The 22,969-nt window shown below is 53.4% G+C and overlaps 1 protein-coding gene across 1 annotated transcript; it reads left to right on the top strand.

Moving 5' to 3' along the window:
• The first annotated feature begins 1,805 nt into the window (after nt 1–1,805).
• On the top strand, nt 1,806–20,921 carry ZSCAN1 (zinc finger and SCAN domain containing 1). Its single transcript, XM_017850632.1, has 4 exons — nt 1,806–2,488; nt 4,742–4,836; nt 18,569–18,707; nt 19,514–20,921. Exons 1-4 carry the CDS (start codon nt 2,119–2,121, stop codon nt 20,134–20,136), a joined length of 1,227 nt encoding a protein of 408 aa, XP_017706121.1. The 5' UTR covers nt 1,806–2,118; the 3' UTR covers nt 20,137–20,921.
• Nucleotides 20,922–22,969: the final 2,048 nt, after the last annotated feature.

The raw sequence follows: 22,969 nt of genomic DNA, 5'->3' as shown, positions 1-22,969 counted from the left end.
TACAAAAATTAGCCGGGCATGGTGGTGGGCACCTGTAATCCCAGCTACTCAGGAAGCTGAGGCAGGAGAATCACTTGAAGCTGGGAGGTGGAGGTTGCAGTGAGCCGAAATCGTGCCACTGCACTCCAGCCTGGGCGACAGAGTGAGACTCTATCTTGAAAACATGCCACAAATCAGTGGATTATAATTTTCCTTATAATAATTACTATCTGATCTTCTTTGCAATACAAACAAGATTGTTTTCAGGAAATGCACTGGTATTACCAGCAACAAATTTTATAAATGAAGTGTATTCGTCAGGATGCTTTAGGCTGCAAAGAACGGGCTATTTAACTAAAGATAACTTACACAATGAGGAGTTTATAATTTCACAAAGCAAAAAGTCTAGAGGTAAACACTCCAGAATTCATCAGCTCCACAACTTAGGAGTGTGGACTACTTTCAAATTGCTTAGCTTTATCCTCATGGTGGCAAAATAGCTGCCACAGCTCCAGGCATCTGTATATGATGACATTAAAAGTCAGAAAGAAAAGGGACATTACTAACATATATCCTTTTTTTTTTTGAGATGGAGTCTTGTTCTGTTGCCAGGCTAGAGAGCAGTGGGGCGATCTCAGCTCACTGCAACCTCTGCCTCCCGGGTTCAAGTGATTCTCCTGCCTAAGCCTCCTGAGTAGCTGGGACTATAGGCGGGTGCCACCACACCCAGCTAATTTTTGTATTTTTAGTAGAGACAGGGTTTCACCATGTTGGCCAGGATGGTCTGGATATCTTGGCCTCGTGATCCACCGGCCTCAGCCTCTCAAAGTGCTGGGATTACAGATATGAGACACCGCACCTGGCCATATCTCTTTTTATTAGGGAGGGGAGCCCCCAGCAACTTTCCCTAATGTCTCATTGGACTGGAGTGGTCCACATACCCAGGGTCTTAGTCCATTTGGTTTCCTATAACAAAATTCCTTAGACTGGATAATTTTTTTTTTTTTTTTTTTTGAGGCAGAGTCTTGCTCTGTCGCCCAGGCTGGACTGCAGTGGCCAGACCTCAGCTCACTGCAAGCCCCCCCCCCCGGGTCCCCGCCATTCTCCTGCCTCAGCCTCCCAAGTAGCTGGGACTACAGGCGCCCGCCTCGTCACCCGGCTAGTTTTTTGTATTTTTAGTAGAGACGGGGTTTCACCGTGTTAGCCAGGATGGTCTCGATCTCCTGACCTCGTGATCCGCCCGTCTCGGCCTCCCAAAGTGCTGGGATTACAGGCTTGAGCCACCGCGCCCGGCCAAAAGGTTATTTTTTAATTGCCCTTCCCACTTTCCCTCTCTTTTCAGAGTCTCCAGTCTCCTTTGCCCTCTTCCTGGTCTCCTCTCCCAACTTGGACTTGGTAGGAAAGGCAGGAAGACAGCAAAGATAACACCATGGGCAGAGCTGCTGCTGCTGGTGCTGTCATCCATTATTATGTAGCCCACCTGGCTACTTCCATTTAAATGGAATTTAAATTTAAAATTCAGTTCCTATTTCAGGTGCTCCCAGCCACCTGTAGGTGGCTGCATGAGTAGAGAATGTTTACATCCCTGTAGGAACTGCGCTGGGCAGTGCTGGCCACACCACAGGGCAGGCATTTTTGTTCCCACAGCTCAGTCGATGTGTGTTGAGTGACTAAATGAGAGGGAGATAGATGCTAAACTAAGGGAAAAAGATATGTTCAGAAAGTCATAGGGGTTGTGAAGAGGGTGCCATGAGAATGATGGCTGGGATATCTGCAAGGGGAGGAGCTGGGGGGAAGGGGGAGGAGCTGGGGTGGGATGGCAGGTGCAAAGGTCCTGGGGCAGCCAGTGGCTTGAACTCAGTGCAGAGCAGCCCATGAGAGGCATGTGGAAGATAAGGTCAGGAGGTGGGAAGAGGTCAGGTTAGTTCCTTGGGGTGCTGGAGATCAGGACAAGGAAGCAGGGAGCCGAGGGGCATCCTGAGTATGGAGGGCCACCATCTGATGTGGCCCCTCTGTCCCTGCCCCTCTCTGCAGACCCCTGATTGCTGACTGCCTGCCTGCCACACCGGCTCTGTCCGGAGCCACTGGGACTTGGGGTCCAGTCCACACACACCCCTCAGACAGGCCCTGTGGCCAGAGATGCTCCCACGGCCCAAAGCCCCTGCCTCCCCCAGACGCCCCCAGACCCCAACCCTGAGTGAGCAGGACGCAGACCCTGGGCCAGCAAGCCCCAGGGACACCGAAGCCCAGCGTCTGCGCTTCCGGCAGTTCCAGTACCACGTGGCGAGCGGGCCTCACCTCGCGCTGGGCCAGCTCTGGACGTTGTGCCGCCAGTGGCTGAGGCCCGAGGCGCGCTCCAAGGAGCAGATGCTGGAGCTGCTGGTGCTGGAGCAGTTCCTGGGCGCGCTGCCCAGCAAGATGCGGACCTGGGTGCAGTCACAGGGCCCCCGAAGCTGCAGGGAGGCCGCCAGCCTGGTGGAGGACCTGACACAGATGTGCCAGCAGGAAGGTGAGAGGCGCAGGCTCCGTGCCCTGGGACGGGCAGGGGGCCTGACGTCTCCGAGGACGGAACTGCCCTCCTTCCCGCCCGAATCACTCCCACCCCTGCCCGGTCCCTCCCGACCAGCAAACCTCTCCTGCCCCGCGGCTGTGTTTTTAATTATTTTTACATATAAATGTGCTGCACGCCTCATCTGCCTGGAGTTTCTCACTCAGTGATTAAAGATGCCTCCATTTCCCATGCGTCCATCTGTCCTGTGGCTTTGTGTCCGCTGCTCCTCACCGGCTGCTCTCTGGGAAGGACGCTGCCCCGCCACTTCCTCCCAGCCACCTGCAGCGCCTCCTGCAACACTCAGGAATCCTAGAGATCCTTAAGCCCTCACAGGGCGCAGGCCCCATCGTTGGCTGATGGTGGGGAGAGACGCTTAGGTCTGCATCCCGACTCTGGGAGCTGGGAAATGTGGGGTTGAAACTGGGCTTCCTCCCTGTCTCCTCTCTCAGCTTCCTTCTCCCCTGAGAGGGCTTTGTCATCCTGCATCTTTGCCCCTGTGACCCCACGTGGAGATTCCATCCACCCAGGCCCCAGTCCCATGAGTGAGGCTCTTTCTTTCCTAGTGACGAAAGTGCAGGGATTGGACACCGGGAGGCCAAAAGAGGCAGCCACGAATGGTGAGAGCAGTCATGGCACTGTGGCCTGGGGAGGACTTCCTCAGCAGGGCCCCAGCAAGGAGGGTATGCCAGGCAGCCACACTGCAGGAGCAAAGGCTGGGAGGGACAAGGGTCAGATCAGGGCTCAGAGAAAAGAGGGCTGGAGCAAGGGAGAGGAACAGGCTTTCCCTTTGCACCCTCCGACTACAGCTTTCCTATAGGCTAACGGTGACAAGCAGTTTGAAGAACACAGGGTCCAGGGTCCCCGTACTGCCTCAGGGCAGCCCGTGAGCTTTCCAGAGGCACAAGGGTAGCCCTGTAAGCTGCAAGGCAGGAGCCAGATGAATTGGCCCTTTGAACTCTCTGCTCCTGGGGCAGAGGGCCCAAGACCACTGGCTTCTGGTGCTCTGTGGACCTCACAGCCATCCCAGCCCAGAGCCACCCCTGCTAGGTTTAATGTTCCATGGTCACTCTCGAAATTCTTCATCGTTTCTGAGCAAAGAGCTCTATTTGTCTTCCATAGCGGTGGTCTGCTTTTTACATTCCATATTTTGAGCCTACGGAACAGTAGAGCAAGTATAATGAACAGCCCTGCACATGCCACCCAGCCCTATCAAAGCCCAACCTCCAGAAAGGCTGACTTGCAGTTGTTTTAAAAGAAATACCCATGGCCAGGCGCGGTGGCTCACCTCTATAATCTCAGCACTTTGAGAGGCCAAGGCGGGTGGATCACAACGAAGGAGTTCGAGACTAGCCTGGCCAACATGGTGAAACTCCGTCTCTACTAAAAATACAAAAATTAGCCGAGCGTGCTGGCACATGCCTACATTATATCCCAGCTACTCAGGAAGCTGAGGCAGGAGTGTCGCTTAAACCCAGGAGGTGGAGATTGCAGTGAGCCAAGATCATGCCACTGCACTGCAGCCTGGGCGACAGAGCAAGACTCTGTCTCAAAAAAAAAAAGGACTAACTAGTGGAGTTGGCTGAAACCCCGTGCACGTCTCCTAGTCCTGCTGTCCCTCACTCTGCCTGACACCCCCAGAAGTGGCCACGGTCTTGAATTTTTCTTTTTTTAATTAAAAAATAAATAGAGGGAGGGGTCTCACTGTATTGCCCAGGCTACTCTCAAACTCTTGGTCTCAAGCAATCCTCCTGCCTCAGCCTCCCAAAGTGCTGGGATTACAGGTGTGAGCCACCGTGCCTGGCCTGGTTCCCGTATCTTGACCCTTCTGTAAATGGTGTCCTGAACCCTGCTTCAGCAATCATCCTCTCTGTGCACAGCAGCCCCGGGGGTCTTGGGGAGCAGTAGGCTCACGGTCTCCGGGCCTCCCTAGTTGGTCAGTGTTGCAGTGCGTGTCCTTGTGGGCTTCTGGAGGCACACAGGGGTGTGGAGTGTGAGTGGAGAGGGTACTTGTCCTCAGTAGCCCTCAGTGTCACCACAGGTTCCTGCCCAGCAGCCACATGGAGGGACAGAATGACAGCCGTGCCGTCGCTCTTGCCTGCGCCTCAGGGATGCTGCAGGAATGTTTGGGGAAAGTCTGCCCTCCCCAGAAGGTCTGGAGAATTGGGGGCTCTGGGAAGAACAGGCCCCTCACGATCCCTTTCTCCCGCACAGTTCTGGTATCTCTGGACTCGGTCGAACACCAGGACTGGAGTTTCGGTGAGGAGGAAGATGGGAAGAGTCCAAGGTCCCAGAGAGAACCATCCCAGGTGAGCCTGGGGTCCCCTGCTCCGTGCTCCTGTACCCCAGGGCGTGCGTGACGGCCTCAAGAACCCCCATTCAAGGACTGTGTGAGGTTGTCCCCAACGTTCCCAAGAAGCCCGGCCTCCAAACTCCCCGCCTGCCCCACAGATTCCCCAACCTTACTGGGGCTCAGTGCTGGGCGAGGGCAGTGAGTGCAGGTGTGTGTATGCCGTGCGCCTCTGGGCCTCACCCCAGCCCCTCCTGTCCTTTCCAAACCGCGCAGTTAGGACCCATCCTCCTGTGTCACCAGCACCAGATGCTGGGTGTGTTGAGAAAGTCCTGCTGCCCCTGATCACCTTCTCTCAGTGAACCCAGGATTCTGGGCGGGGCCAGAAGGAAACGCTGAGGGCTCCCCGGCAGCTAGACCTGCTGGTGCACAGGCTTCAAGGCGACGGGAGGGGCCCGGCTCGGTTGGGAGCCTAGCAGATCTTGGTGTGGCTGGAGAGATTAAAATCAGGGGTGGGGCCGTGCAGATGTGTGAGAGAAATACAGGGGTAACGGGTAAATCACAAAAGAACAAAAGTAAGAACCGCTAAGTGAGTAGCATGTGTTCGTATGATCAGGGCTACCGTGAGTTTGAACACTTTCTGCCCCTGGATCTTGGTATTGGAGCCGCCAAGGGAAACACAGCACGGTCGAACAATGGATGGAGGGAGGTTTTGCTCACAGAGCAGAGACGGGGGCAAAGCACCGTCTGCCCATGTAGCTGTCAGGCCCGGGCCAGCAGGTCCCTCCTAGAGGGGACCTGACCTCACAGTGGGGCTGTCTAGATGCCACGTGAAGCACACGCCTGAGCAGAACAAAGGGGCACACATTAGGAAACAGAGACCCCCATGCAAGGCACTGCACCCAGCACAAACTGCGGGGACCCCTTATCTCTTGGTAAGGAGATGTTCTAAGCCCAGGGCCCACTCTCAGGCAGCTGAGTAACAGGCTGAAAGACTGCACGTGTCTCTCCCACTGACTTAGTCCATTCTTGGTGCTATAACAAAACACGGCTGGGTGTGGTGGCTCATCCCTGTAATCCCAGCACTTTGAGTGAGGCCTCACGGGAGGCTATAGTGGGAGGACCACTTGATCTCAGGAGTTCAAGAACAGCCTGGGCAACATAGCAAGACCCCATGTCAAAAAAAAAAAAAAGGCCGGGCGCGGTGGCTCAAGCCTGTAATCCCAGCACTTTGGGAGGCCGAGACGGGCGGATCACGAGGTCAGGAGATCGAGACCATCCTGGCTAACATGGTGAAACCCCGTCTCTACTAAAAAATACAAAAAACTAGCCAGGCGAGGTGGCGGAAGCCTGTAGTCCCAGCTACTCGGGAGGCTGAGGCAGGAGAAAGGCGTAAACCCAGGAGGCGGAGCTTGCAGTGAGCTGAGATCCGGCCACTGCACTCCAGCCCGGGTGACAGAGCGAGACTCCGTCTCAAAAAAAAAAAAAAAAAAAAAAAAAAAAAAAAAAACCATAGCCAGGTGTGGGGGCATGCACCTGTAGTCTTAGCAACTCTGGAGGCTGAGGTAGGAGGATCACTTGAGCCCAGGAGTTCAAGGCTATAGTAAGTGATGACCACGTCTCTACACTCCAGCCTGGATGACAGAGTGAGACCCTGACTCAAAATACAAAAACAGCCGGGCGCGGTGGCTCACGCTTGTAATCCCAGCACTTCGGGAGGCTGAGGCGGGCAGATCACGAGGTCAGGAGTTCAAGACCAGCCTGGCCAGCACAGTGAAACCCCATCTCTACTAAAAATACAAAAAAAATTAGCCGGGCATGGTGGCAGACACCTGTAATCCCAGCTATTCACGAGGCTGAGGCTGGAGAATCGCTTGAACCCAGGAGGTGGAGGTTGCAGTGAGCCAAGATCGCACCACTGCACTGCAGCCTGGGTGACAGAGCTAGACTCAGTCTCAAAACAAACAAACAAACAAAAAAACAGAGCCTGGATGGCTTATAAACCACAGAAGTGCTGGGCATGGTGGCTAATGGCTGTAATCCCAGCACTGTGGGAGGCCAAGGCAGGAGGATCTTGAAGTCAGGAGTTTGAGACCAGCCTGGCCAAACTCATGGTGAAACCCCATCTGTATTAAAAATACAAAAATTAGGCCGGGCGCGGTGGCTCAAGCCTGTAATCCCAGCACTTTGGGAGGCCGAGACGGGCGGATCACGAGGTCAGGAGTTCGAGACCATCCTGGCTAACATGGTGAAACCCCGTCTCTACTAAAAAATACAAAAAACTAGCCGGGCGAGGTGGCGGGCGCCTGTAGTCCCAGCTACTCGGGAGGCTGAGGCAGGAGAATGGCGTAAACCCGGAAGGCGGAGCTTGCAGTGAGCTGAGATCCGGCCACTGCACCCCAGCCTGGGCGACAGAGCGAGACTCCGTCTCAAAAAAAAAAAAAAAAAAAAAAAAAAAAAATTAGCATGATGTCGTGTCGCACACCTGTAATCCCAGCTACTCAGGAGGCTGAGGCTGGAGAATCGCTTGAACCCAGGAGGTGGAGGTTGCAGTGAGCCAAGATGGCACCACTGCACTCCAGCCTGGGCAACAGAGCGAGACTCCACCTGGGGAAAACAAAACAAAACAAACAAACCACAGAAGCTTATTTCTCACAGTTCTGGAGACTGGGAAGTCCCAGGTCAAGCTGCCAGCAGATCCAGTGTCTGCTGAGGGTCGGCTGCCTCATTCACAGGTAACCTCACAGGGTGGAAAGGGCAAGAGAATTCTCTGGGGCTCTGTTAAAAGGGCACTAATCCCAGTTGTGAGGGCTTCAACCTCATGACCTGATCCTCTATCAAAGGCCCTACCTCCTAATCCCCTCTATCTATTTGGGGGTTAGGGCTTCAACATATGAACTTCATAGAGACAGAAACATTCAGACCAGAGCAGCAACAAAATCGAATCGGTTCCCCTTCCCTCTGGCACTGAACAGACAGGGCCATGTCCTCATTCTTCTTCAGACCGCAGGCCTCTCTCTCCTTCTCTGAATGATAACCTTGTCTCTCTTCTTTGTCCTCTTGAACAATAACTGCCAATCCCCGGCTGTGTTGGGACCTCAATCCCTCCAGCACACTGTCGACACCTTGGGCAGCCCCAGGACAACCCCACCTCTCCCTCAGGGCCACCCAGCTTCCTTCATCCTTGACTGAGGTTGCAGGCCTCCCCTCCAAGCCCCCCAAGCCCTCTGTACCATCCACTCACAGCCTTGCAGCATCTTTGGTTTCCTCCATGTTTTCTGTTTTTTGGGGAGGGGGTATCTCACTGTTGCCCAGACTGGAGTGCAGTGGTACAATCGTGGCTCACTGTGGCCTCAAACTCCCAGACTAAGGTGATCCTCTCACCTCAGCCTCCTGAGTAGGTAGGACTACAGGTGTGTGCCCCACCACACCCAGATAATTTTTGTATTTTTAGTGGAGACGGGGTTTTGCCATGTTTCCCAAGCTGGTCTCGAACTCCTGATCAAGTGATCCACCCGCCTCAGCCTCCCAAAGTTCTGGGATTACAGACATGAGTCACGGTGCCTGGCCTTAATTAGCTTTTATAGATAATGAGTTTTAATCCATGAAGGTCCTGTTTTAACTTACATGTGACCATATTGTTTGAAATGCTTGTTCCCTGGTGCCGTAAAGAAATAGCACTTGAACATAAACTTAATTTCCTTAGCAAGGCCATTTGTACTTTCTGCAGAAAGGGTACAGTCACTAGCAGTTTTGCTATGAGAGTACACTGAACAAAGGAGACAGGGTCATTTATAACCTGATGTGTCCACCCTACTGCTGTGTCCGGTTTCCATTGGCTGGAAGGGGACCTTACATTCTGTACTTGTCCTAATTGGCTAGTAACTTAGAACTTTTTAAAAGAGGCGGCTAGGCACAGTGGCTCCTGCCTGTAATCCAAGCACTTTGGGAGGCTGAGGTGGGCAGATCATAAGGTCAGGAGATGGAGACCATCCTGACTAACACAACGAAACCCCATCTCTACTAAAAATACAAAAAATTAGCCCGGTGTGGTGGCAGGCGCCTGTAGTACCAGCCACTCAAGAGGCTGAGGCAGGAGAATAGCTTGAACCTGGGAGACAGAGGTTGCAGTGAGCCGAGATCGCTCCACTCTACTCAGCCTGGGTGACAGAGCAAGACTCCATCTTAAAAAAAAAAACAAAAAAAAAACTTTTTAAAAGAGGCAAAGACAGAGGAGAACAAAGGAAGGAGGAAGTAACTTGTGGAATGCTGAGAAAAGTAAAAACACCTTCAAATAAGGAAGAGAAACAAGCTATAACCTTGGACCAGTATAAGCATGCCAGGGTAAATATTTAGGCTAAATTGTGGGAGCTAAGAACATAAAGTACATTGATTTTCTTTTATTACAGCTAGCAGATATTTAAGAATGTTAGCACAGGTCTTTTAATAAATTTTGCCTTAAGAGAAGTTTCCGCCGGGACGCGGTGGCTCAGCCTGTAATCCAGCACTTTGGGAGGCCGAGACGGGCGGATCACGAGGTCAGAGATCGGATCATCCTGGCTAACATGGTGAACCCGTCTCTACTAAAAAATATAAACAACTAGCGGGCGAGGTGGCGGGCGTTGTTAGTCCCAGCTACTCGGGAGGCTGAGGCAGGAGAAATGGCGTGAACCGGGAGACCGGAGGTTGCGTGAGCCAGGGATCCGGCCACTACATCCAGCCTGGGCGGACAGAGCGCGATCCTGTCTCAAAAAAAAAAAAAAACAAGAAGTTACTATTTATTCCTAATTAGATGCAGAGGAAAGTCTGCACCTCTACTTTACTTTTTTTTTTTTTGAGATGGAGTCTTGCTCTGTAGCCCAGGCTGGAGTGCAGTGGTCGGACCTTGGCTCACTGCAACCTCCACCTCTCGGGTCCTGGTTCAAGCAATTCTCTTGCCTCAGCCTCCCGAATAGCTGGGATTACAGGCACATGCCACCACGCCCAGCTAATTTTTGTATTTTTAGTAGAGAAAGGGGTTTCACCATGTTGGCCAGGCTGGTCTTTAACTCCTGACCTTGTTGTGATCCACCTGCCTCGGCCTCCCAAAGTGCTGGGATTAAAAGTGTGACCCACCGCGCCCAGCCTTACTTTATTTTTTACAATATGAACTACTTTACCGGGGAGTTCATGAAGTCCCATCATATCTGGCTAATTTTTAAGTGACAAAGACTTACTTTAATTTTTATTTATCATCGTTATTATTTTGAGACAGGGTCTGACTCTGTCGCCCAGGCTGAAGTGCAGTGGCCTAATCATGGCTCACTGCAGCCTCGACCTCCCAGGCTCAAGTGATCCTCCCACCTCAGCCTCCCAAGTAGCTGGGACTATAGGGACATGCCACCATGCCTGTTTACATTTTTCATATTTTTTAGAGACAAGGTCTCTCTATGTTGCCCAGACTGATCTCAAACTTCTGAGCTCAAGTGATTTGCCCACCTCAGCTTCCTGAAGTATTGAGATTACAGGTATTAGCCACTGGGCCTGGCCAAATTTTAATTTATTGTTTATTGTGTCAGAATATCTATGCCCAGCCAGGCGCGGTGCCTCACGCTTGTATTCCCAGAACCTTGGGATGCCGAGGCAGGCGGACCATCTGAGGTCAGGAGTTCGAGACCAGCCTGGCAACATGCCCAAACCCCATCTCTAGTAAAAATACAAAAATTAGCCAGGCGTGGTGGCTCACACCTTTAATCCCAGCTACCCAGGAGGCTGAGGCAAGAAAATCACTGGAACCTGGGAGGTGGAGGCTGCAGTGAGCCAAGATCGCGCCGTTGCACTCCAACCTGGGCGACAGAGCAAGACCCTGTCTCAAAAAAAAAAGAAAGAAAAAAAGAAAAAAAATGCCCAATACAGCAATGGAGATGATGACTGTGAGAAATATAGGCCAAGCTACCGTGAATGTGAGGCATACCCATTTTTCAGATGTGATATGGTCACCTTCTCAAGAGTATAGAGCAGAGAAGGGCTCATTTAGGGGGACGGGGATGGTGTCAGAGGTTCCAGAGGGCACCCAAGGGAGGCTGAGACTGCACCGCCTGCGCCACCTGGGGGAAGTCAGGGTCAGAGGTGAGCACTGCTGCTGGCGCCGCCTACTGTGTTCTTGTGTCTGACACCAGCCTGAGGCAAGCCAGCCTGAGTCCCTAAGTACGAAGATGTGTTGGCATCAGGCAGTTGGGAGGAACCCTGCGTACCCAGTGTTGGTAACCTCATTGTCCTTAGACTGGTCACTCTATCATCATTCCCGGCAGATCTCTGTGGCCCCGGAGAGCCTCCCTGCTGTGGGGAGCTGCACAAGCCACCCAACACTTGCCAGCGTGACCCTGCTGCTGGGACACGGGCTCTTCAGGGTGGCTCTGTCTCAAGAAAAAAAATTTTTAATTACATATTTTATGACCACACTGGTATAAAGATCAATATATTCCAGGCTGGAGTAGTCTTTATGTTCGTTTTTTCCATTTAACTTTAAAATCAATTTTTTTTTCTTTTTTTTGAGACGGAGTCTGGCTCTGTTGCCCACGTTGGATTGTAGTGGCCTGATCTTGGAACACTGCAAGCTCCGCCTCCCGGGTTCACATCATTCTCCTGCCTCAGCCTCCCGAGTAGCTGGGACTACAGGTGCCCACCACCACACCCGGCTAATTTTTTTGTATTTTTAGTAGAGACGGGGTTTCACCATGTTAGCCAGTATGGTCTCGATCTCCTGACCTCATAATCTGTTTGCCTCAGCCTCCCAAAGTGCTGGGATTACAGGCGTGAGCCACCGGGCCTGGCCCTAAAATAAATTTAAACATCATCATGAGAACCCCTCTCCTGCACCAGAACAAAGTTTCGTGGGCCGTGGTCTCTGTTGTGCATCTAACGGAGGCATCTAACCTGGGTAGACCACAGTTGTCGGCCACGGGTTTCCTCAGCTTCTGCGGGCAGATGTGCTGATCTGACTCCCTCTCCCATCCCAGACTCCACGTGGAAACCGCAGCTGCGCTCAGAGGCCATCCCTTCACCACACAGCAACTCAAAGGACTCTCTTTTTGGGTGGTCTAGGTGGGGAAGGCTGCTGAGAGGATCCCTGTTGGCGCTGGGTGTGGCTGTGGGGGGGCTCAGCCGCAGCGGGGTGCCCCAGCATCCCTGAGTGAGCGGCACTTGTGGAGGGAGGGGCCTTAGGGCTGAGGCCTGGCGCCCGCGTGGAGCGACGGCAGCTCCGGGATGGGGCATTGATGGTGCTGGTGCGCGCCGGTCCAGGCATTCCCGCTGCCAGGGAGCTAACACTGCCTGAGGTACCTCTGCTTTTGAAGCCGCCGGGGATTGGAGAGTGGGAGCACAGAGGAGGCAGAGGTGGAGCCGCTCTGCGTGGGGCAGCCGGGCTCGCCAGAAGGCACTGTGGAGTGGGCACAACTGGCGATCGCTGAGCAAGTACAACCGCCTAAGCATCAGGACGCCTTTTGAGAACTGCTTCCTTAGGCGGTTTGGTCACCATGCGTACGTACATCGCAGAGGGCACTCACACACCTAGCCGGCACAGCCCATGGCTCCTAGGCTACCGACCTGCACAGCACGGGACTGCACTGGATACTGTGGGTGACGGTAACACAATGTTGTGTATTTAAACGTAGAAAAGATACAGTAAAAATACAAAATAGAAGACAAATAGTACACTTGTATAAAGCACTTGCCAGGAAGGGAGCTTGTGAGACTGGAAGTTGCTCTGGGTGAGTCTGAGTGGTGAGTGAATGTGAAGGCCTGGGAAGTTATTGTGCTGTGGACTGTATAAACATGGCACACTGAGGCTACTAAACTGACAAATATATTTCCTTCTTCAATATAATTTATTTAACTGTAAGTTTTTGCTTTACTTTTTTTTTTCTTTCTTTCTGAGACAGAATCTCATTCTGTCACCCAGGGTGGAGTGCAGTGGCATGATCACGGCTCACTGCAACCTCAACCTCGCATGCACCTACAGCAGCATGCCCTTTTTTTTTTTTTTTTTTTTTGTTTGAGACGGAGTCTCGCTCTGTCGCCCAGGCTGGAGTGCTGTGGCCAGATCTCAGCTCACTGCAAGCTCCGCCTCCCGGGTTCACGCCATTCTCCTGCCTCAGCCTCCGGAGAAGCTGGGACTACAGGCGCCCGCCACCTCACCCGGCTAGTTTTTTTTTTTTTTTTTTGTATTTTTAGTAGAGACGGGGTTTCACCGTGTTAGCCAGGATGGTCTCGATCTCCTGATCTTGTGATCCGCCCGTCTCGGCCTCCCAAAGTGCTGGGATTACAGGCTTGAGCCACCGCGCCCGGCCAGCATGCCCTTAACCCTTATGGTGTTGCAGGCTCAGGCCCCTGGGCTCCTTTAACAAGCAGGCTGGTCACTGAAGCACGAAGCTACAAAGATGACGCAGCACAGGGCATCCCCTGGGGCTTCAATGACAACACCTGCAGTGCTTAGGGTTTGTCCTGTGCCCTCTGGGTAGGGCGGCCTCCCCGCACTCGGCACTCGGCAGCATGGTCGGGCTGGCAGGGCGTGGGCAGGCAGTGTCCTGTGGCCACCTCCACGATCCTGCCCAGCCGGCTGTTTCACACTCATCTTTTTAAGATCAGGTTGGTTCCTGGCAAAAATGTCCCTCCAGGGGCCTCCAAGCATAGGATTTGGAAGACATAGGAACAGCACAGGGAGCCAGGAAAGCAGCTGCGCTCAGATGATGCCTTCTCCATTACTCAAAGCTTCTTTTTGTTCAGCCATTAAAGAAACTTGACAAAATAGGAGCAAGAGATATTTCTCAATTGTAAACCTTTGTGCAGGGACAGTTGGCTTCCAAAGGCCTCCCAAAGTGCTGGGATTACAGGCTTGAGCCACCGCGCCCGGCCTAGATCCTTAATATTTACGAATTCTCAAAAAAATTGATGAATAGGCATTTTATAGCTTTAACTCTGCAAGTGTTTCCTAATGAGTATACTAACTGCCCTGGGGCATGTAGGTTAAGTGTAAATGATGTGGTTTGAGCCGAGTTTTCATCTGTAATCCCAGTGCTTGAGGTGGCCAAGGCCGGAGGATGACCCAAGCCCAGGAATTGGAGATTAGGCTGGACAATGGAGCGAGACCATGTTACTTTCTTTTTCTTTTTTTTTTTTTTCTGAGATGGAGTCTTGCTCTGTCGCCCAGGCTGGAGTGCAGTGGCATGATCTCAGCTCAGTGCAACCTCACCTCCTGGGTTCAAACGATTCTCCTGCCCCACAGACGAACGCCACCATACCTGGCTAATTTTTGTACTTTTAGTAGAGACGGGGTTTCACTACGTTGGCCAGGCTGGTCTCGAATTCCTGACCTCAAGTGATCCACCTGCCTTGGCCTCCCAAAGTGCCGGGATCATGGCATGAGCCACTGAGGCCAGCCCTTTTTTCCTTTTTTTGAGACGGGGTCTCCCCAGACTGGGGTGTAGTGGTGCAGTTACAGCTCACTACAGCCTTGACTGCCCAGGCTCAAGTGATCCTCCCATCTCGGCTAGAATTACAGGCTTGAGCCACAGTGCCTGGTAATTTCCTAATTTTGTAGAGATGGGACTTAGCTATGTTGCCTACACTGGTCTTGAACTCCTGGTCTCAAGTAACCAGCTCTCGCCTTGGCCTCAAGTGGTGGAATTTAAGGCACTGACCACTGCACTCCTGGCCTTTAAAATTTTCAATCTCGACCGGGTGCGGTGGCTGCAAGCCTGTAATCCCAGCACTTTTGGGAGGCCGAGGCGGGCGGATTCACAAGGTCAGGAGGTCGGACAATCCTGGCTTAACACGTGAAACCCAATTCCACATAAAAATACAAAAAATAGACGGGCGTCTGGGTGGCGGCGCGCCTGTAGTCCGCTACCTCCGGGCTGAGCAGGAGAATGGCGTGGACCTGGGGGCGGAACTTTGCAGTGAGCTGAGTCCGGCCACTGCACTCCAGCCTGGGCGACAGAGCGAGATCCGTCTCAAAAAAAAAAATAAATAAAAATAAATAAAAAAAATAATAAAATAAATTTTCATCTCTCCAAAGCCTTCCAAAAAATATTCTTTAGGTTTTTTTTTTTTTTTTTGGAGAGAGTCTCGCTCATGTTGCCCAGCTGGAGTGCAGTGGCCGGATCTCACCTCAGTGCAAAGTCCACCCTGGGTTCACGCCATTCTCCTGCCTCAGCCTCCGAGTAGCTGGGACTACAGGCGCCGCCAACTCGCACGCTGTTTTTGTATTTTTTAGTAGAGACAGGGTTTTCACCATGTTAGCCAGGATGGTCTCGATCTCCTGACCTCGTGATCGCCCGTTCTCCGGCCTCCCAAAGTGCTGGGATTACAGGATTGAGCCACCGCGCCCGGCCACTAGTTAGTTCTTCAGAAGTAGCTGGGCTCAATCCACCCACAAAAACCTTTCCGGGGGTTCTTTCCCTTTTCACGCTTTGGCTCTTTGTGGCAGGGGTGGGGGGTGGTCCTGTCAATTTGCCATCCAGCTTCTGTTCTTTCCATTCCAAGGCCCTAACAGCACTAGCATTTTGCAAAAGCACAAATACAAATCCCCTTGATCTTCCAGTAACTGTTTTAACTGTGCAGTCTGCAACTTGCCTAAGTCAAGACACATCACCAGATCTTTTTGCTTGTAACACTGTACCATCATCCTGCAGATGTTGGATCCCTCTGTGATTTCCTCTGTATTGCTTGCGGTACTCATTCAGGTCTTTGCTGGTGGAGGAGTTGTAGGCAGGGGGCTGCTGGTGCACACTCAGGGTAAGGAAGCAGTGTATGCTATGGAGTTGGATTTCGAATGGTGGTGGAAGACAGTCATTATAATTTTACGGGACCACGGTGGTGTGTGCGGTCCGTTGTTGACTGAAACGCCATCATCCCATGTGGGGAGCTGCCAGAAGCCTGTAAGGGTAGCTGCCTGAAGCCCTTTGGGGGTAGCACTCTAAGGTCCCTGAGATCACATGGGTGTAGCTCCGGGAGGCCCTGGCGGGAATGACTGTTGGAACCTCAGTGGTAAGTGATGCCAGTGTCCTCTGTGGAGCAAACTGCTGGGGTCCCTGGTGGTTCCCACCGTGTAGCTGATACTCGTGGCCTCTGCTTTTCTTCTTTGTTCACAGCGTTCTCCTGGCATCTCAGGCATGCATTATCTCACCAGAGAACTTTTTCATGTGGACATTCTCGGGTTTTTTCGTTTTACTCCACTGTGTTGCTGCAGATCTTCAATGGGTCCTTAAGCATTCTGGACTATTCTGGCTTGTGAATATCTATCTGTAGTTGATTTGTGTGTGGGTAGAGGGAGGGCGAAATGAAGGCTGGTATCTCCTACTCCACCGTCTTGGTGATGTTGCTCCACTCTTTCCTTTCTTTTTTTTCCAAAATAACCCAGCAACATTGCCCCAACTTAAGATAATTTCTGGCCAGGTGCGGTGGTTCACGCCTGTAATCCCAGCACTTGGGGAGGCTGAGGTGGGTGGATCACTAGAGGTCAGGAGTTCAAGAGCAGGCTGGCCAACATGGTGAAGCCTCATCTCTACCAAAAAATACAAAAATTAGCTGGGTGTGGTGGCACGTGCCCATAGTCCCAGCTACTCGGGAGGCTGAGGCACAAGAATCGCTTAAACCCAGGGGGTGGAGGTTGCAGCGAGCTGACATCGCACCACTGCACTCCAGCCTGGGTGACAAAGCGAGACCCTGTCTCTAGATAAATAAATAAAATAGAGCCATTAAGATAATTCCTTAAAAACAGTAAGTTGCCAGGCATTCACATTTCTCCTTTATTCTTGTTTTTGTTTTGTTTGAGACGGAGTCTCACTCTGTCACCAGGCTGGAGTGCAGTGGTGCAATCTCAGCTCACTGCAACCTCCGCCTCCCGGGTTCAAGTGATCCTCCTGCCTCAGTCTCCCAAGTAGCTGGAACTACAGGTGCGCATCACCACACTCAGCTAATTTTTGTATTTTTAGTAGAGATGGGTTTCACCATGTTGGCCAAGATGGTCTCGATATCCTGACCTCTTGATCCACCCGCTTCTGCCTCCCAAAGTGCTGGAATTACAGGCTCGAGCCACCATGCCTGGACCCTCATTCTTGTTTTCTTTTTCTCGGTTGCTTGGTTTGCATTAGGACTTTCCCAGGGTGTAACTGCGTCTCCCTCCCCTGTCCAATCTTCCCACCTGTCATCTCTGAGACAATAAACCTGGGTCCATCTCTGGAAGGATAAGAGCCCAGATCTGTGGCCAGTGGCTCACTGGGGCTATGGGGATGTGTTTGTATTTGAAGGTACAGATAGGGCCCGGGGAATGTCTTGGTTTCTGTGCCCGACCCACGTGTGCCGAAAGATCCTCAGATGCCTCCCGAGAGTCAGGGGAACTAAGCATGCCCGTCTCCACACACACACACAGGCCACCCACTCTTCTCTCCACGCAGCCCCTCTGCTGCCCTTGATTAGTCATAGACACCAAGGTGAGTGAAGTAGGGAGGAGGCTGACTGTCCACAGTGGCCCCCAGAAGCCAGGTACCGGAAAGAGGCGTAAAAGGGAGTCCCGCCTTTACTCTTGCAGATGATGGTTCCTCTGGTGACGGTTTCAGAATTCAACTTGTTTTACAATCAAAACTAGCATTTGATAAGAAATAAAAATCAACAGCCCAGCCAAACACACCATCCACATACTCCCAATGTGAGAGCAGGAAGACTCCTGTGCCTTAACTCCCTTCCTGCCACCAGCTCCCTCTCTCCCTCCCTCCTCTGTCTCTAGCCCAGCAATCCCTCCACTCCGGTTCTGCCCAGCTGTTGGGAATCTTGGACAGTTTCCTGAGGTCCCTGTGCATCCAGTCAGGGTTGGGGCAGCAGAAAACGAAGACCCACTCAAGACCTTATCAGTGCGTGCTTGACTCCTGGTCTCTCTTCTCATGCTTTGTTTGACTCGACATACCACCTCCACCAACTTGATTTGCATTGATAAGTGTCACTGTGTTTTCCTTTGACACAACCCCATTGCAGTTTACCAAACCCTTGGTACCAGGCTCTGGGCATGTAGAACCTACATCCTCATTGGAAACCCAGAGAGCTAAAGCTCCTCAGCCAGGGTCACAGAGCGAGCAGAGCTGGAGCCTGGACACCAAGCCAAGCCCCTCTGTTTTGAATTCTTGCTCTTCAACCACAGCTCAGTCTCCTCCCAGGAAGTGGTGATCCCCGCTTTGGGCGGGACAGGGTTAAGTGCCTCAGAGGTCATAGGTCGCAGGTGGGATGTGAAGTCTGTGCAGTCGCCCACCTTCTCTGGGCTTGTGGGCAAGGACAGTGCAGCCTTGGGGGACGGGAGTTAGGAGCCCCAGCGGATAACAGTGACCTGAGCCGTGGCACAGGTCCCCTGGCTCCATCTTATGCTCTGTTGTCACCGTCCTGAAATGATCAATGATTTTTGAACAAGGGGATTTGCATTTCCATTTTGTACAGGGGCCCCTCGAATTATGTCTCAGGTCCTGGTAAGAGCTCCTTAGGAGTGGTTACTTATTTTTTTGTATAAGCGGAGTCTTGCTATGTTGCCCAGGCTGGTCCCAAACTCCTGGCCTCAAGCGATCCTCCAGCAGCAGCATCCCAAAGCACAGGAACAACAGGCGCGCCACCGCACACCGCCCTGGGAGAGAGCCTTTGGGGATGACGCCCGTTCCTTTGTTGTTCCGTGGTGGTGGGGAGGACGGCTCCTGAGGGGCAGCTGCCGAACAGTCCTGTGCTTGCCATTCCAGGCGTCTGAGCTGATTCTGGATGCAGCAGCAGCAGCCCCAGCACTCCCTGAGGAAAGTGAGTGGCTGGAGCCCACCCAGCTCCCGCAGAGTCTGCACACCAGGGCGGAGGCCGAGGCGCCCCGTGCCCCTGGCTTGCTGGGTGAGTCTGGCTCCTGCGTGGATTAAGGGTTGGAAATGGAGTTTGGGACCTCAACCCAAAGTCACAGACTTTGTTAATGGGTGGAGCTGGGGGCTTCGGTGGTGAACTCCACACTTCCCCCAGAAACCATGCACACCTCCTGTGGGGACTGAGATCGGGGGCCCCTAGAACTGCCACATACATCGTTCAGCCCACGAGAAGGGCCTCAGCCTCCCCACCTGAATGGCAGCCAAGGCAGACAGTCTGAGAGTGTTGGAGCACAGGGCTACCCAGAGGGCCAGCCAGGTAGGAACAAGGGGCCAGTGCTGTGGGATCTGCTCCCAAAACACATGACCTTCTTTTTTTTTTTTTTTTTGAGATGGAGTCTTGCTCTGTTGCCCAGGCTGGAGTACAGTGGTGCAATCTCGGCTCACTGCAACCTCCGCCTCCCAGATTCAAGCGATTCTCCTGCCTCAGCCTCCTGACTAGCTGGGATTACAGGTGCCCACCACCACACCCGGCTAATTTTTGTATTTTAGTAGAGATGGGGTTTCACCATGTTGGGCAGGCCCGTCTCGAACTCCTCACCTCGTGATCCACCCTCCTCGGCCTGCCAAAGTGCTGTGATTACAGGCGTGAGCCACTGCACCCGGCCACATGTGCCCTTGTGTCTTAAAGGACAGAACGGAGGGCACGGGGACATATTGAGCAGAAGAAGGGCCCAGACTTGGCTCAGTCACTGGGGTCCTCCACACCCCTGGGGGGCACAGGGAGATGCCAAAGCCGTCCACTCACTACAGGTGACCCGTCTCCCTCGCCCTCCACAGGGTCCCGGGCCCGCCTGTCTCTGAAGCCATGTATCTGGGACGAGCCTGAGGATCTTCTCGCAGGGCCCTCCTCAGATCTGCGTGCAGAAGGAGCTGTGATCTCAGGCCCCAAGGGTCCGAGTGCTCAGAGAATCAGTCCCCGAAGGAGAAACAGGTACACTGACCAGAGCGGCCGCCACCAGCCATCCCTCAAGCACACCAAAGGTGGCACCCAAGAGGCTGCTGCAGGGGTCTCGGCAACGCTGCGTGGGCCCCGGGGTGGGCGGCCCTTCCAGTGTGCCGACTGCGGGATGGTCTTCACCTGGGTCACCCACTTCATCGAGCACCAGAAGACCCATCGCGAGGAAGGGCCCTTTCCGTGCCCCGAGTGTGGCAGGGTCTTCCTGCACAGCTCTGTCCTTGCTGAGCACGGCAAGATCCACCTGTTGGAGCCACCCAGGAAGAAAGTCCCCCGGAGCAAGGGCCTCCGGGAGTCCGCCCCACCCAGGGATAGAGCCCAAGGCTCAGTGGCCCCTCGCAGCCCCAAGAGACCCTTCCAGTGTAGTGTCTGCGGGAAGGCCTTCCCCTGGATGGTCCACCTCATCGACCATCAGAAACTCCACACGGCCCACGGCCACATGTGAATGGCCAGCCTCGAGCCTTGGCCACCCTGGCCTGTGTCCCTGGGGAGCACCGATGGGCCCCAGAAGATGGGGGACATCCCCCAGCCCCACCAACCCCTGGCCACCATGGGACTCCTCTTGAAAGACACAGGCTGCTTCTCAGAAGATCCTGGACACCTGTTCCAGAGCCCAGCATGGCTTCCCAGGATCTCGGCTGAGTAGCAGCAGTTCCACAGCATAACCTGGTCAGTCCTGCACACTGTGTTTTGTAAGTGGCTTGAAGAGGAGTTTCATTCACGTCTCGTCTTTCAGAAGCCTTGTCCAGGTCTCCCTGTGAGCACCTGACTCAGGGGCAGACTCTGCCACTGGGTTTTCATTTCACTGTGGATATCCCTGAGGCCATGAGGGCGGGAGCCGGCCTGGGCAGCTCCAACTCCAGAGAAGGGTGCAGCTGACCCCGGCTGCCCTCCTGCCAGCTCAGCCCCCTTGGAACCTAACAGATAAACAGGGTTTTGTTTTTTTTTTCCTTTTTTGGGAAACATAAAATTTACCATTTCAGTCATTAAAAACGCACAGTTCAGTGACATTAAACACATTCACAACACTGTGCAACTACCAGCACTCTCTAGCTCCAAAGACATTTTCATCTCGGCCAGAAAGAGCCCACAGGCCTCACCACGCCCTCGCCCTTCCGCCTGCCCTGACAACCAGAATCTGCTTCCTGTCTCTAAGGATTTCCGACACAGTCTTTAGACCTGACCAAAACTGACCTGCCTATATTTTGTTTGACTTACAGAAGGAGTTTTTTTTGAGAAAGATGCCAACATTTGTTTAAACCATAAAAATCTGGCAATCTGGTCTGCCGGGAAGAACCAGATGGTCTCCAAAGAGTGGGGCCACCTCTCCTGCTAGACTGGAGCAGAGGTGGGCAGGCGGTGAGGTCACAGCGGGGAGCCAGCCTCAGATTCAGCGTCTCACCCATCCCTAACTCATTGTTGCCGGACACTTGTCCTCTTTCAAGCCTTAAAAGTTTTGTCTTTTCTTTTCTCCTTCCAACTTCACTTGGAAACACAGTGTTGGGCTGACTGTGAATCTGCACAGGCAGACATTTTTCCAAGTCGCCTTCTAACTCAAAAGCCTTTGGACCTACCTACGTCACATCCGCCTGCTGCTGATTCTCAACCAATCTGCCCCCACTCTCGGCCTCTGTCCCCTAAGGCCCTCACGGGCTGCGCAGGTCCCGCGGACCCACCGCTGCCTTCACTTCATCCTCGCTGCCGCGCTTGCCTTCTCACGCTTGCCTTCTGGAGCGCCCCCTAACGGGGCCTCTGGACTTCGCTTCCCGGGGACCCTCCGGCATCCCCAGCTTTTCCCTGCAGTCCCCACTGGGGGCGCCTGGCTCTATCCTATGCCTTAATTGCTGGTGGGCTCCAGCTCCCCTCCTGGGGCCTTCTCTCTCATCCTGCAAAGGAGGAGCTTCTTCTACCGAGCTCAGGATGGAGGGTGGGGTCTTGGCCCCGCAGTCAGCCCATTACTCTCGGAAGCCCCCCTGAGCCTTCTCTCAGGGGCAGATCGATCCTCTCGGACAACGGGATATGTAGAGATAGCTCTCTCGAGTGCCCCCACTTGTTGGGAGCCAGGGGCTCATTCCATGCAGTTTCCATCTCGGTCTCCACCTGCTGGAGGCACAATCACAGCTGTTTGTTGGTGCAAGAATTGCACAAGAAAGTGGGTGCCATTGAACACAGGGCATCAGTCAGGCTCAAGCCTACCCGGGCTGGCCCCACAGACATCCATCTCGTGTCCCTCAGTCCTCCAATTGAGTTTGTCCAAATAACTCATCTTCCCTTGTGCAAAAACAACAAAAAACATGCAAACTGCCTCCCCTCTGGGGTTCCCACTCTCCTCAGAGGGACCACCACCTTCCAAGGCCCCAGAAGGATTTTTGATTGCCCTGGGAACCCACCTCCCAACCCCTCTCAGTTCTCTTTTCTTCTCTGCACCATCAGCCCCAGGCTCTCTCCCCTTTTCTTGAAGGCTTGCAGCTGCCTCTAAGCAAACTCTGCCTCCAGCCCCTTCCCTCTGCCCCATCCCCATCCTGCAGCCAACAGGGTCCCTCTAAAATGCAGACACTGAAAAGACAAAGCCCAGCAGGGCAGCTCCATCGTGTCTTTTGTGGCCCTGGTGCCTCCACAGCTCCCAGCACTGGGATGGTGGAGGCTGGTGTCCTTAACTCACTGTGTCTCTGCCTAACTCCACACTGCCTCTCACCCTGGCCCCCTCCTGTGCCTAGAACAGTCTCCACTGCCACACTTGACCACACTCAGCATACAACAGGCCCTGCAGAGTGAAGGGATGACTCTGAGTGAGGGGAAGTCCCTGTGGAGATAACTGAGACACCGTTGTGGGCTGCAGTTTCCAGCCGGGGAAGCCTCCCTCAACCTCTGAGGGGAGGTGGGCCACCCTTGGAGGGCCACTCTCACACGCTCCACCTTAGCTGACAGAAGCAAGGACGTGGCCCAGGGTCCTGGAGCAGTTGTGGCAGCTGCCGCAACTCACGAAAGCCACCACGTGGTGTTCTTCGCCCAACTTGCCCAGTCCCAAGACCCTGCCTCAGCTGCAGGGAGACACAGCGCTGGCCCCTCTCTTCTCTTTAGGTTCACCCCAGCTGTGGAAGCCCCAGCACCTCAGCACGCCTCCCTCACCCTGTGCCTTCCTCTGCCAGCACCCCCCAAAGACCCCAACACCCCCATCATAATGTGCCCCAGTCTCCTGTCCTCCAGCTCTTGTCACAGGAGCTGTGAGCCCAGCCCTGGGCACTTAATGCTCTGGAAGACTGGAGTCTCACAGGTCA

This window comes from Rhinopithecus bieti, unplaced genomic scaffold, assembly GCF_001698545.2.
Source record: "Rhinopithecus bieti isolate Rb0 unplaced genomic scaffold, ASM169854v2 scaffold_32008, whole genome shotgun sequence".
In the NCBI taxonomy this organism is placed as follows: domain Eukaryota; kingdom Metazoa; phylum Chordata; class Mammalia; order Primates; family Cercopithecidae; genus Rhinopithecus; species Rhinopithecus bieti.
This window is presented reverse-complemented; position numbering and strand designations above follow the sequence as displayed.